Source organism: Perissodus microlepis, chromosome 3 (genome assembly GCF_051167445.1).
Source record: "Perissodus microlepis isolate ML-2025 ecotype Zambia chromosome 3, ASM5116744v1, whole genome shotgun sequence".
Classification (NCBI taxonomy): Eukaryota; Metazoa; Chordata; class Actinopteri; order Cichliformes; family Cichlidae; genus Perissodus; species Perissodus microlepis.
Genome location: NC_140463.1, coordinates 2,497,753 through 2,513,272, shown reverse-complemented (window position 1 = coordinate 2,513,272; position 15,520 = coordinate 2,497,753). Strand labels below are relative to the sequence as shown.

Below are 15,520 nucleotides of genomic sequence, written 5' to 3'. Positions count from 1 at the left end.
GAAACATTTAAAGTGTTAATGCGAGGAGAAATTATTTCTTTTGAATCTTCGTTAAAAAAAAAAAAGAACGCCGGAAATGCCTGTTCGAAATAGAAGCTGAATTAACAAAGTTAGAACAGGACCACAAGGCCTCCTCTTGTCCCTCTTTGTTTCAAGACATCATTAAAAGGAAGTTTGAGTATAACACAATTTTATCTAGCCAAGTAACAGATCAGCTATTTAGGATCAGACAGAAGCATTTTGTGTTTGGAGATAAGCCCCATAAGCTTCTTTCTCGGCAGCTGAGAGGCCTACAGGCCAGTAGGGCTATACACAAAATTAAATCAAGATCAGGCGAAATTTTAATCAGCCCTAAAGCTATTAATGAGCGATTTAGAGAATATTATGAAGAGCTCTATATGTCGAAATCTTGGGGCAATATTGCTGATTGGTTAGGGAAGCTGGATCTCCCGAAAATGAATGACGCTGCACGAGAGGCTTTAAACTCAGATATTACTATTGAAGAAGTTTTGAAAGCTATTAAGTAATTCCCCAATGGAAAGTCCCCAGGCCCAGATGGGTTTGGCATTGAACTGTATAAAAAATACTCTGAAAAGGTGGCCCCGCTTTTATGGAGAATGTTTAAGCATTCTTTCCATACTCAAAGATTTCCCCGTATGCTATATGAAGCTAATATTTCTTTGCTATTGAAAGAAGGAAAGGATGAAACAGAATGTTCCACTTATCGACCTATTGCTTTGTTGAATTTGGATATGAAAATTTTCACTAAAATTTTGGCAAACAGATTAAATGGACATGTTGGATCAATTATCCATCCGGATCAAACTGGGTTTGTCCCCCAGAGGTTTTCCTTCTTTAATGTTCGAATATTGATGAACATTATGTATCATAGGCACTAGGGAGCTTCCAAGATCGCAGTACTGAGCTTAGATGCTGAAAAGGCGTTTGACCAGGTCGAGTGGGCCTACATGCTTCGGGTACTGGAGAAGTTTGGTTTAGGCTGAACAGTTTATATCATGGGTTGATATGATATATAGGCATCCCTCTTCTTCCATTCTTACGAACCAAGATAGATCAGCGCCTTTTTTTTTTTTTTTTTTTTTTACACCACGGGACACGACAAGACTGCCCTTTGAGCCCTTTGCTCTTTGCAATTTCTATTGAACCTCTTGCAGTAGCCATTAGGAAGAAGCCCTCTATTGACCCTGTCCGATTGGGGAATATCAAGCACTACATTTCTTTATATGCGGATGATGTTGTTTTGTTCTTGTCAAATCCTGAGCGATCTGTTCCTTTACTTTTAGATGTGGTGAGGTCGTTTGGGGAAATCTCAGGTTATACAATTAATTGGCAGAAGAGTGAGTTTGTGGCTTTAACTGCAATTTTGAAAGTTTTGCCTTTTAAAATTACAGACAGATTGAAATACTTGGGTGTTATTTTGCCTAAGGTTCCTAAATTGATGTTTAAGTTGAATTATCTTGAACAAGTTGAAAAATTGAAAAAGGACATTGAGAAATGGAGGGCTCTACCTACTTCCATGGTAGGTCGCATTAATGTAATTAAAATGGTTTCCCTTCCTAAATTTCTATATTTATTTTTAGATTTACCTATTTTTTTTTTGAATACGTTACGTTTTCAGCTGTGCGCCGTGAATGTGCCCCGTTGTCTAAACCTGCGAGGAGTTTGAGGGTTTCTCCTAAGCGTCAAATGCGCCCTGATCAGGTTCCCATGACTGTCCGAGAATGCTTTTATTGCCATGATACTGGCCATCTCATTGCCAATTGTCCATCGCTCCGTCGCAAAGAGCAAACTCACACATTGAAAAAGCCAAAAAGTGTTGGTTTTGTTCAGTCGGTTTCTACTCCTAATCCCATCAGTGATGAACCAAGAAATGACACTCTTGACAGCAGTTACCGACCTTTCATTTCACAAGGGTTCGCCTCACTGACTGGAATAGGGGAGGATCGCGTGCCGATTGCAATTTTGCGCGACACTGGGGCTGCCCAGTCTCTCATTTTGGAAAGCGCGTTGCCTTTTTCAAGTAACTCGTTTTGTGGTGCTGATGCTCTTGTGTGGGGAGTGAAAATGAGTGTGTTACGAGCTCCACTGCACAGAGTCTTCCTACAGTCACCTCTCGTTTCGGGCCCGATAACAGTTGGGGTGCGCGCTCGCTTGCCCGTGCAGGGGGTTACTATGATTCTGGGGAATGATCTAGCCAACGGAAAAGTCTTCCCAATCCCTGAAGTAATTGAAAACCCCATCGATGATTTTGTTTTTGATTCTGAGCCTGCTGCTGACAGTCTGCCCTCTGTTTTTCCTGCCTGTATTGTCACACGCGCCCACAAGCGCAAATACGGTGATGTTGACTTGTCTGACTCTTTTCTATGTTCTGAAGCTGTTCCTGAGAAAGCTGAACTGCCTGTGGAAGAAGCTGAAAAATGTGTGTCTGATAAAATGCTACCCGCTACACTTGACCTGTCTTTTGAGGTAAACAAAACTGATTTTATTCATGCGCAACAGAATGACCCGACTTTGGCCAAATGTTTACTTGCCGCAAATTCAAGCGATCAGAATCCCCGTGTCTACAGCATTGAAAATGATGTGTTAATGCGCAAATGGCATCCTCCCTCATCTAGTGATCTTGGCTGGAATGTATTTCAACAAGTGGTTGTACCGCAAAAATTCCGACCCCAAGTACTCAGCTTAGCACATGACAGTTTCTCTGGACATTTAGGAATTAGGAAAACTTACCATCGTATTCTGCGTCACTTTTTCTGGCCAGGTTTGAAGACTGATGTGACCAAATATTGCCGCTCTTGCCACGTTTGCCAGGTCAGCGGAAAACCCAACCAGGTTATTCCTCCTGCTCCATTGCATCCAATCCCAGCTTTAGGCGAACCATTTGAGCACATAATCATCGATTGTGTAGGTCCGCTTCCAAAAACAAAGTCAGGACATCAGTACCTCTTGACTTTGATGTGCACCGCCACACGCTTCCCCGAGGCTATTCCGTTACGCACTATCAAAGTCAAAGCCATTGTCAGAGCATTAGTAAACTTTTTCTCCACTTTCGGTTTGCCTAAATCAGTTCAAACGGACCAAGGGTCTAACTTCATGTCCAAGATATTCGCTCAGGTCTTAAAATCGCTATCTATCAAGCATCAAAAATCCAGTGCGTATCACCCCGAATCACAGGGTGCGCTTGAGCGTTTCCACCAGACTTTAAAAGCCATGATGAGGAAGTTCTGCCTCGAGTCAGGAAGAGAGTGGGACGAAGGTCTGCCACTTCTCCTTCTAGCGGTGAGGGAGAGTGTGCAGGAGTCCACGGGTTTCAGTCCCGCAGAGCTGGTGTTTGGACACACAGTGCGTGGTCCCCTGCGGCTGCTTAAAGAGAGATATCTGTCCGACACAGCTACCCCCGAGCAGAACGTATTAGACTACGTAAGTTGTTTTAGGGAGCGTCTGCATAAAGCATGCGAAATTGCACGCGAGGCTCTTTCCGCGTCTCAGGAAAAAATGAAAAGTAAATTTGATAGAAAGTCCGTGCAGAGAAAATTTGAAGTGGGTGACAAAGTGTTGACTCTCCTACCCGTTCCTGGATCCTCTCTCCAGGCAAAGTTCTGTGGGCCCTATACTGTCCAAGAGAAACTGAGTGACACAGATTATGTTATAGGTACCCCAGATCGTAGGAGAAAGCGTCGTGTGTGTCATGTTAATCTGATGAAGCCTTATTTTGTTCGTGATGCAGGTGTAAACTCCTCCTCATCCCCCGCTGCGCTGTCTGCCGTGCCGGTAGTTGTGCCAGCATCTCCGTCTCAGTATAGCCCAGAAAGTGATGGTTTAGCTTTCGTTTGTGCTGAGGGTTGCTCCCGACTCAGAAACTCTGAAATATTGGATAATTTGAAATCCCACCTAAAACATTTAGATGAGGCTGCCCAGACCGATGTGTGTTCTCTGATCAATACTTACCCATCTCTGTTTGCTGACACTCCGTCTCGCACTACTGTCCTCGAACATGACATAGATGTAGGTGACCACCCTCCGATCAAACAACACGCTTATCGTGTGAACCCTACCAAACGTGCACTTTTTCAACAAGAAATTTCCTACTTGCTGGAAAATGGTCTTGCTGTCCCTAGTTCGAGTGCCTGGAGTTCCCCCTGCCTTCTTGTGCCGAAGGAAGACAAAACTCCACGTTTTTGTAGTGATTTTCGAAAAGTGAACAGTGTGACCAAACCCGACTCCTACCCTCTTCCCCGCATGGAAGATTGTTTTGATAGGGTTGGCTCCGCAAAGTTTGTCACCAAACTGGACTTATTAAAGGGTTATTGGCAAGTTCCCCTCACTCCGCGTGCATCTGAAATTTCTGCTTTTGTCACTCCTGATCACTTCCTCCAATACACCGTCATGCCTTTTGGCCTTCGAAATGCCCCTGCCACATTCCAACGCCTTATGCACATTGTCTTAGGTGGTGTCACAAACTGTGAAGTGTACTTAGACGACATTGTAGCCTATTCAGAGACTTGGTCAGAACACCTTGGAACACTCACGGAGATTTTTGAAAGATTAAAAGAGGCATCCCTTACCCTAAATCTTGCCAAATGTGACTTTGGTAAGGCCACTGTGACCTATCTAGGGAAGCAGGTGGGTCAGGGACAGGTGCGCCCCCTGCTGGCTAAAGTCCAGGCTATCCTAGATTTCCCGGTGCCTCGCACTAGACGTGAACTTCGCCGGTTCCTTGGAATGGCCGGCTATTATCGTGGTTTCTGTAAGAATTTTGCAGATGTAGTTGCACCTCTCACCAGTCTCACAAGTGTGTCAAAACCATTCGTATGGTCCCCCACATGCCAGAATGCTTTTGAGTCTGCCAAAGCTCTCCTCTGCAGCACACCAGTACTTGCCGCTCCTGTTTTCACACATCCGTTTAAACTTGAGGTGGATGCCAGCGCCAACGGTGCAGGTGCGGTGCTGTTGCGGTGCTGTTGCAGGAGGATAGGCAGGGTGTTGATCACCCAATTGGTTACTTTTCAAAAAAGTTCAACTCCCACCAACAGAAATACAGCACCATTGAAAAGGAAGCTCTCTCTCTGTTGCTGGCTCTACAGCATTTCGAGGTCTATGTCGGTTCTAGTTCAGCACCTGTCATTGTTTACACAGATCACAACCCCCTCGTGTTTTTGACCCGAATGCAAAATTCTAACCAAAGGCTCATGAGATGGTCCCTCTTAGTACAGGATTTCAATCTGGAGATCCGTCACAAAAAAGGGACAGAGAATGTACTGGCAGATGCGCTGTCACGTGGTTTTCGGAACCCCTAAGCGCCAAACATCTTTAGGGGAGATGTTTGGTCTTGGGAAGGGGGGTGTTATGGCCCTGTCCATAATCTGTTTTGGTGGCTGTTGTTGTCTGTGCCTTTAAGTCTTCGCAGGTCGAGGAGTGGATGAGCTGATGGCTGCTGATTGGTCCCCTGGCCATGTGATCTTCTTCAAATCCCCCACCAGCAGTTGTCCTGGGGCAGCCACTGACAGCAGCAGCAGACCTGACCCTGGCCTCCAAAACCTGAGACATTTGTGCCTGTGACTTTGTGCGACTTTTCTGAGTTTTGTATATAGTGTGTACATTAGTTTTCATTGTAAATAGCACATTGTAAATAGCACTGCAACAGAAGGGGTGAGCTGCCTTATTGTTTTTCCTTGCACTGTTTTCTCCTGTTTATTTCAGTTAGGGAGTTAGGTGTAGCGCTTGTCTTTTGTTTGATGCTTGATTTCACATAGGGTTTTAGATAGCACTTCCTCCTGACTTAGCTTGTTTTGTTTGTTATTTTGGCCTTTGTTCTCCCCGGAGCTTCATTTTTGCAGTGTAGAAAAATAAATCACGATTCACTAAGAAATTGGTTTCCCTCTGTGTATGGTTTTGGGGACCAGGGCGGGGCAATCTTTCCAAACTTGTGTTGCGTTCCTGTAACCCTAGACTGGGGCGTAACATAGGCAACTTCCTTTTCTTTGGCAAAATGGGTCAAAAGAAGGACTTGACAGGCTCAGAAAAGTCAAAAATAGTGAGATATCTTGCAGAGGGATGCAGCAGTCTCAAAATTGCAAAGCTTCTGAAGCGTGATCATCGAACAATCAAGCGTTTCATTCAAAATAGTCAACAGGGTCGCAAGAAGCGTGTGGAAAAACCAAGGCGCAAAATAACTGCCCATGAACTGAGAAAAGTCAAGCGTGCAGTTGCCAAGATGCCACTTGCCACCAGTTTGGCCATATTTCAGAGCTGCAACATCACTGGAGTGCCCAAAAGCACAAGGTGTGCAATACTCAGAGACATGGCCAAGGTAAGAAAGGCTGAAAGATGACCACCACTGAACAAGACACACAAGCTGAAACGTCAAGACTGGGCCAAGAAATATCTCAAGACTGGTTTTTCTAAGGTTTTATGGACTGATGAAATGAGAGTGAGTCTTGATGGGCCAGATGGATGGGCCCATGGCTGGATTGGTAAAGGGCAGAGAGCTCCAGTCCGACTCAGACGCCAGCAAGGTGGAGGTGGAGTACTGGTTTGGGCTGGTATCATCAAAGATGAGCTTGTGGGGCCTTTTCGGGTTGAGGATGGAGTCAAGCTCAACTCCCAGTCCTACTGCCAGTTTCTGGAAGACACCTTCTTCAAGCAGTGGTACAGGCAGAAGTCTGCATCCTTCAAGAAAAACATGATTTTCATGCAGGACAATGCTCCATCACACGCGTCCAAGTACTCCACAGCGTGGCTGGCAAGAAAGGGTATAAAAGAAGAAAAACTAATGACATGGCCTCCTTGTTCACCTGATCTGAACCCCATTGAGAACCTGTGGTCCATCATCAAATGTGAGATTTACAAGGAGGGAAAACAGTACACCTCTCTGAACAGTGTCTGGGAGGCTGTGGTTGCTGCTGCACGCAATGTTGATGGTGAACAGATCAAAACACTGACAGAATCCATGGATGGCAGGCTTTTGAGTGTCCTTGCAAAGAAAGGTGGCTATATTGGTCGCTGATTTGTTTTTGTTTTGTTTTTGAATGTCAGAAATGTATATTTGTGAATGTGGAGATGTTATATTGGTTTCACTGGTAAAAATAAATAATTGAAATGGGTATATATTTGTTTTTTGTTAAGTTGCCTAATAATTATGCACAGTAATAGTCACCTGCACACACAGATATCCCCCTAAAATAGCTAAAACTAAAAACAAACTAAAAACTACTTCCAAAAACATTCAGCTTTGATATTGATGAGTTTTTTGGGTTCATTGAGAACATGGTTGTTGTTCAATAATAACATTATTCCTCAAAAATACAACTTGCCTAATAATTCTGCACTCCCTGTAGAGAGTGGTGGGGTTGAGAATAATTCCCTCCCTGCTCTTCTTTTTTCATCCTCTAATCCACGAACCAAGGTCAATAATTTTATAGTTTCGAACTGCATTAAAATCTTTAGTCAGATCAAAAAAGGTTGTGCTCTACCAGACACTTCGATCCATACTCCAATATATTGTAATCATGCTTTTCCACCCTCATGTTTAGACGCCTCTTTTGAGGTCTGGACACAGAAAGGTATTATTACTCTCAAAGATTTATATATTGACAGGCAGTTTGCATCATTTACTCAGTTGCAGAACAAGTTCTCTCTCCCCGCATCACATTTTTTCATTATTTACAGATAAGAAACTATGTTCGTCAGAGTATTCTTAATTTTCCATCTCTTCCGGAGGAGGGGTCAATTTTTACACTCCTTCTGAGCTCCCCGGATTCTAAAAAGTTGGTTTCTGGTTTTGTGAAAGCTTTTTCTGAGTATTTAAATTTTAAATCTGACTTTTTGACAATGGCATGGGAGGAGGAGCTTGGTTTGCAAATTGGAGATGAGGTGTGGGAGAGGAGTCTGTGTAGGATCCAGTCTTGCTCTATAAATGTAAGGCATCAGTTAATTCAATTCAAAGTGCTTCACAGACTTCATTATTCAAAAAGTAAACTGCACAGGATTTGTGATATATGATCGTTGTAAACTTGGAGAAGGCTCTCTCACTCATTTATTTTGGACTTGTCCCAAATTGCTTAACTATTGGTTGGACATTTTTAAATATTTTTCTGGTATCTATAATTGCAAATTAGAGCCAGACCCAATAATTGCATTGTTTGGATCTTCCTCTTCCCTTTTACTCCTCAGCCCTGCTGCACAAACTACAGTTTTGTTCGGAATGGTAATTGCTAACAAAATTATCTTGACTCTCTGGAAGTCAGATATTGGAAGTCAGATACCTCAATTCAAAATGTGGCTAACAGAACTGACTGCTCTACTACATATGGAGAGAATTAGGTACACATTAGCGGACAAACTTAGTAATTTCTTTGATGTGTGGCAGCCATTTTTAGACCATGTATTAAAGCAAAGTCCTGTTTGATCGATCACCAATAACTCGGCCTACCACCTTAGCGTTTTATTTCTGTTTATTGCCAGTTGAAGTAATTTTGAATAATTTAAAATAGTAATTTTACTAGTAATACTACTTCAACTGATGTTGAAGCAGTATTTTTGTCGTTGCAGTGTAATCTTTTGTCTTATTTGTGTGTTTTAGCCCTTGCTGTTATGTTGTCTGTTGCTTTTTGGTTTTTTTGTGTCTTTTTTTTTTTTCTTATATCAAAAAATCTCAATAAACATACTTACAAAAAAAGATTGAAGCATTAATTAATTGCAGGACTTCTTTGAGCAGTTTTGTAGGAATGGGGTCTAAAAGACACGTTGGTGGTTTGGAGGAAGTAATTATTGAAGTTAACTCAGAAAGATCAATTGGAGAAAAAGAGTCTAAATGAATATTAATGGTACTAAAAGTAGCTGTAGATAATATCATCATCTGTGAGATGATTATTGGTAATCTTTTCTCTAATGATTAATTTTTTTTTTGAAAAAGTTTATGAAGTCATTACTAGTTAACGTTAAAGGGATTGTTGGCTCAACAGAGCTCTGACTGTTTGTCAGCCTGGCTACAGAGCTGAAGAGAAACCTGGGGTTGTTCTTATTTTCTTCAATCAGTGACGAATAGTAAGATGTTCTGGCTTTGTGGAGGGCTTTCTTATAAAGCAACAAACTATTTCTCCAGGCTAAATGATGATCCTCTAAATTTGTGACACGCCATTTCCTCTCCAGCTTACGAGTCATCTGCTTTAGGCTACGTGTTTGAGAATTATACCACGGAGTCAAATATGTCTGAATTGAATATTTTTCACAGGAGCTACAGTATCCAGTGTTAAACATAGTGAGGAGGCAAAGTTATTAACAAGATAATCGACCTCTGTTGGAGTAGCGTCGGGTAGCTGCTCTGCTCTGTGTTGGTACAGGTCATTGAAGATGATAACAGTGGGTGCATTATATTCTTAAACTTAGTTACAACGCTTTCAGGAAGACATCTACTGTGATAAAGTCTACTCTCCACTGCTGTGTAATCAATTATTGTAAATGTAAATGTTATCAGGAAATGATCAGACAGGAGAGGGTTTTCAGGAAACACTGTTACATGTTCAGTTTCTATGCCATATGTTACAACAAGATCTAGAGTGTGATTAAAGTGGTGGGTGGGTTCTTTTACATTTTGAGATAAGTTAATTGAGTCTAATGAAAAAATGTAATGCCATGTTGAGGCTGTCATTTTTAGCATCTACATGGATGTCTGATAAATCAGACAGAAACTCTGTGTAAGGTTTATACATAGGCTGGTGTGAAAAATTGCTGCCACACCCTCATTCAGCTGCAGCTGCAGCCCAGGCACCGGCTTTTCCGCTCTGCTCCTACTGACTATTTTCCCGAGGAAATACTCTTGGACACAGAAATCGAAAAACTTACAAAAACAAGGTAACCAGGAGGGGATTAAAGAAGGGGTGAGAGCCAGACTCAAGAGGGAGACACACAAATAACGAGCACTCCTGTCCATTAACCTAATGTGTGGTCTCTCCGCAACAAGCTGGACGAGCTGCAAGCCTGCGTCAACCACTTGCATGAGTGATGACGACAGCACGCTGCATATTGATGGCTTTTCACTACCTCTTCGTCTGGACGGAGACCATGAATGCACCATAAGCAACATGGCGGCGGCGTGTGTCTGCATGTAAACAGCAGCTGGTGCTCTACAGTCACTGTGAGGGAGAAGCTGTGCACTACAGACATCAAGCTTCTGGCTGTTTCCCTGCGCCCCTACTACCTCTCCAGAGAATTCCCACAGCTTTTCATCATCTTGGTTTACATCCACCCCAGAGCTGATGCAGCTAAAGCTATGTGAGTGAGTACTTCACCAAAACTGTACAAACTGGAACAATTATCATCGGACTCTCCCAAGTTCATCCAGGATGATTTCAACCACTGTTCCCCTGACAAGTCGTTTAAAGGATACCAACAGTATGTTACATGCAGCACACGTCAGGGGAAGACTCTGGATAATTGCTATGGCTCTGTACCAGACACATTCTGACCACCACCAGTAGGCAACGAGTGAAGTGTCTTGCCCAAGGACCCTTCTTTGTGATTTTTTTATGTTTAGGTTGTTTGTTGCTTGTTTTTAGATTGTTTTTGTCTGCGTGGGAGCTGACACAGTCTCTATGGAGATGGGGTTTTTTTGGGGTGGGGGGGTGGGTAACAAGAGGAGAGAAGCTGCAGAGAGGCGTGTAAGACTGCAACTCTGCTTCCTGGTCCCAACTCTGGATAGTCATATTTTGGGGGGTTTAATAAATTTGTCCATATTTCTAGAAATGAGAGCTGCTCCATCCAAAGTGGGATGAATGCCGTCTCTCCTAAAAAGACCAGGTTTCCTCCAGAAAGTCTCCCAATTATCTAAGAAGCCCACATCGTTTTTTGGACACAACTCAGACAGCCAGCAGTTTAAGAAGAACATGCGGCTAAACATGTCACTCCTGGTCTGATTGCGGAGGGGACCAAAGAAAACTACAGAGTCCGACATAGTTACACACGATTCAATATTGATTTTAGTGACCTCCGATTGGCGTAACCGGGTGTCATTACTGCTGACGTGAATTATGATTTTACTGAATTTACGTTTACAGTTTGCCAGCGGTTTTACATTTCCCTCAATGTCGCCTGCTCTGGCCCCTGGAAGACAACTGACTATTGGTGCTGGTGTCTCTAGCTTCACATGTCTGAGAACAGAATCACCAATTACCAGAGTTTGACCCCCGGTGGGTGTGTCGCCGAGTGGGGAAAAACGGTTAGACACATGAACTGGTTAGTGGTGTACCTGGGGCTTCTGTTTAAGACTATGCTTCCTCCTCACCGTCACCCAGCCGCCCTCTTTCCCCAGCTGCTTGGGGTCTGCCGGGGAACAGCTAGCGGGGCCTACACTACCTTTGGCTGCACCAGCTACAGGGGCCTGGCTAGCTACAGGTGTATCGGGGGGGAACAAAGTCTCCAATTCAGTAATCCTGGCCTCCAGAGCTGCAAATATGCTACATTTGTTACAAGTATCATTACTGCTAAAGGAGGCCGAGGAGTAACTAAACATCTGACACAATGAGCAGGAAAGTGCAGGAGGGACAGGTGAAGTAGCCATGGTGCTAACGAGTCGGCTACGAGCTAAGCTAAGCTAGTGAAACAGTAGAGACACAGTGAGTGAATACTTTGGCTGCAAATTATTTGCTAAGCAGATAAGCTACTCAAAAACACCACTGTGTGTTTGAGTAGGAACAGGAAGTGATACTCTACTGCAGAGAGAATGAACACCAAGTGACAGCACCACCCGAAGGGAAGGCAGTTCCTTTTCAGTATCAGCTTTTCTTCTGTTGTCGCTATACCAGTCCGTTAACTATTGCACCTCCTCTCTATATGCTGACGAGACCCACCACAGTCGTGTCATCGGAAAACTTGATGATGTAGTTTGAACCGTGCATTGCTGCACAGTTGTGAGTCAGCTGAGTGAACGGCAGTGGACTGAGCACACAGCCCTTAGGGGCTCCATTGCTCAGTGTGGTGGTGTTGGAAATGCTGTTACCGATCTGGACTGTCTGAGGCCTCTCCATCAGAAAGTCTAGGATCCAGTTACGGTAGGTGTTCAGACCCAGCCCAGGCTCAGTTTTCCAATCAGGTGCTGAGGAACGACTGTGTTGAATGCTGAACTGAAGTCTATGAACAGCATTCACACATGTGTCCTTATTGTCCAAGTGGGTGAGAGCAAAATGTAGGGTGGTGGCAATGGCCTCGTCTGTTGACCAGTTTGGGCAATAGGCGAACTGCAATGAGTCCAATATGGTGGTAGCAGGGCCTTAATATGCCTCATAATGAACCACTCGATGCACTTCACCATGATGGGTGTGTGTGCAACAGAAACACCTCCTAGAACATCCAGTCTGTACATTCTGATTGCTGTGTTTTTTGAAACAGGCCAACACACACCGCTTCACATATGAACATAGCAATGTGTGTGAAAAAGAGCTGAGCTGACATTAAACATGATGGAGATTTATTCACAAACACTGAGTCACAACAACAGTTACACACACATTACCTCTCTGCAGGAGGACACGTGCCTGATTTAAAATTAATGATTTTATTTCACTGGTGTTTCTTCACAAAGCAAATATTTCATTCTGTTGTGACATTTTATTTCCAGGAATTCATGCAGTATTAAAATTTGTAATGTGAAAGTTCCTCAGCCGGATCGCAAACAACTACATTAACCACTTTAGAGAAGACCAAATGATTTTTTTTTAATATGTTTTACTTCTGGTTTGCTTAAGGTGATTTTCAGTTGTTTAGAACCCAAAGGCTTGTTTTTAAGAGACAGTTTAAATGGGATTTAGGGAACGACGTGTTTGCACTGCAGTTTATATCCAACAACATCAAGCAGTTAAATCAAAGAGTTCAGTTCAAAGAGTTCACAGCTCACCTCACTGCAGCAGACAGAGGCTGGACTTTAAAATCAATAATGTCAGCTTTGGACCGGTCACTCTTTAAGGAGACAGAGCTGGGTTCAGGTTCATGTTTGCGTTTAGTTCCTCGTTTCTTCCTGTGAATAATGATGGAGCAGTGATGTGAGTGCTGAGCTGTGACATGGAGAAGAGTCATGGACAGTTAGAGATGGTCATCTCACCTCTGAGCTTTGGTCTGGCTCTCATGTTCCCCACACAGAGTGGTTTTAGAGGGAGGGACTCCCTCCTCTCTGTCCTCACACTGATCCATGCTGCTCAATTCACATCAGCTCACACACACTTTCTACCTTCACCTGCAGAGGAAACACAAATCATTCATGTGCACATCGACTGAAATCCACGCGTTTTTTGAATTTTTGTGTGTTGGATGTTGATGGTGTGTGAGCAAAATTTTAACAGTTATTTCCGTTAACTTGTGTCAAATATGATGTTAGCCTTCATATAGATGTGATCTCCCTTTGGACCTCAAAACTGAGCCTCACATGTTTTTGGTCCTGGGATTTTGATACAGCAAAGGAAAACTGTCACAATCTGCAGAGTTTAAATACTCATGTTTGAAGATGAGGAATCATATGCAGACATTAGATACAGAAGGACTTATAATGTAGAGGGAGCTGCTTATTGGGGTTAAACCCAAGAAAAAAGAACACAAGCAGCTCCCTCCTCTATGTGACATCATACTCATGAGGAGGGAAAAAAGCTTTTTTTATGATGTTGGGTGCTTTAGCCAAGGGTACTTCATAAAAGTTCAAACAAACAAAACTAGTAACAGTAACCCCATGCAGCACAGCTCACCTTTGTGAAGTATCAACAATAACAACATGCTATTTAACAGAGCCATATAAAGACTAACATACATCAGTAGTTTCTTTGATTTGCACCCTAATTCACTGATCTGATTTATTTTATGCTATGTAAATAAAAATGTCCCACTTCCTGTTATAATGCTAAAGACAAACTGTTACAGAAGGAAACAAAGCAAACTTACAGTTTCTTCAAACGCACACCAACTACAGGCTCCACGCCACACCTGGACACTAAACACGGACACACAGGTGAGCTGCTTCCTGGAAGGAGGCGGGTTTAAACCTGAAGCTCAGCTCAGGAGGGTTGGAGCGGAGCTAACAGTTGATGTCTCCACTTTCTTCTTCTTCTTTTTTGAAGAACAACAAGTTGAATCTATATCTAACACACATGTAAACAAAATATTCGTTTATGATGTCCGCTCTCCGTCTGCTGCTGTCCCTGCGAATAAAAAGTCCCGGAGCTCTCCGGTCGAGCTCAGGCAACATTCAGCGTGTTTTATCTGATCACACACACTTAGAGAAAATGGCGGACACATTCGACCTCGTTGAAAAACATTACACACTGACTTTAATGGAGAGACCGGAAATAAAAACACACAGTTTGTTGTGTGAAAAAATCAAACATGAGCTGAACAAACAGTAAAGTTCCTAAAGACAAACTGTTTAAGGAGGAAACAAAGCAAACTTACAGTTTCTTCACACACCAACAACAAGCTCCACTCCACGAAGTTCAGGAAAGTGAAAGTAAACTGAGCAGGAGGGAAACACCCAGAGAGGCATTTGAGGACACTCACGAGCATCGAAACACTTTGTGCTGCGTTCAGGTGCACCTCAGAAACTCCCATATTGTTGGCAGGTCGTGATTTATTTCTGCCGGTTTTCCTGTTTGAAACACAAACATCCGTCATCACTTTGTTGTTCTTCTTCCTGCAGCGTTTGAATATTTCAGCACTAAACGGATGTTTCTTCAAGGCTGATTTCAACCTGTTGAAGTCATGAATGAAAGTGCAGACTGAGAGTGGATCACATGATGTTTAAGGTGTGTCATGTGACATGTTCAGTATTGTCACACGTGTCTAGATTGTCCCTGATATCATAACTGCTCAAACACTGATGATTATATTTGAAGAAATATTACTGATGGCAGCAAAGTTTGAGTGGAGCTCTCTGTCTGTGCTGATTTGTCGCCCTCTGGAGGTCAAAACACAAAGTGCATGATGTCACTGTAACCACCACAGTGACAGGAAGTGTTTTTAAATGATGAAACACTGAAATGATGCTAACGGCTGTCGTTAGGCTCACTGATAGCAGTGCTGATGTGTTCATGTCAAACACTGGATCAGGTCAGACTCCTTCATCCTTCTCCAGCGTGAGGCCGCCCACAGACCCACAGGAGCTCTGACCTTTGACCTCCTGACCCTATCCACTTCAGTCTCTTTGCATCTTTAAATGCAAATCCATCCAGACTGGAGCCGAACAAAAGAAGCTGGAAGCTGTTCTATGAATGATGTTCATACCAGAGTTTCTGTTTCCAGCTCAGACATGTTAAACGCTGCTGCTGTGCTACATTTGTCATTTCCTGCTTTCACTACCATCCATGTCAAAGTGCTGAACTCATCTTATATATATGTATGTATATACATATGTATATATGACAATAAACGCTTTGAAATCTTGAAATGTTGATCTGATTATTCATAACACTGATTACATCTGAAACCATCAACAGTCACATGTAGATCTGCTTCATCTTCAGCTCTG

At 43.1% G+C, this 15,520-nt stretch overlaps 1 protein-coding gene across 2 annotated transcripts in view; it reads right to left on the bottom strand.

The window, feature by feature from the left end:
* LOC146389416 (NLR family CARD domain-containing protein 3-like) overlaps positions 1 to 14,519 on the bottom strand; it is a 30,969-nt gene extending 16,450 nt beyond the window's left edge. Inside the window, exons 1-4 of one of the 2 annotated variants that reach the window (XM_084910164.1) lie at positions 14,449 to 14,519; positions 13,942 to 14,138; positions 13,115 to 13,246; positions 12,911 to 13,030 (exon numbers count right to left, since the gene is read on the bottom strand). In XM_084910164.1, coding sequence (XP_084766290.1) covers positions 12,911 to 13,030; positions 13,115 to 13,203 — 209 coding nt within the window. In that variant the 5' untranslated portion in view covers positions 13,204 to 13,246; positions 13,942 to 14,138; positions 14,449 to 14,519. The remainder of the gene's footprint in view (positions 1 to 12,910; positions 13,031 to 13,114; positions 13,247 to 13,941; positions 14,139 to 14,448) is intronic. The other variant, XM_084910174.1, reaches the window with a different exon arrangement.
* Between the last annotated feature and the right edge of the window lie 1,001 nt (positions 14,520 to 15,520).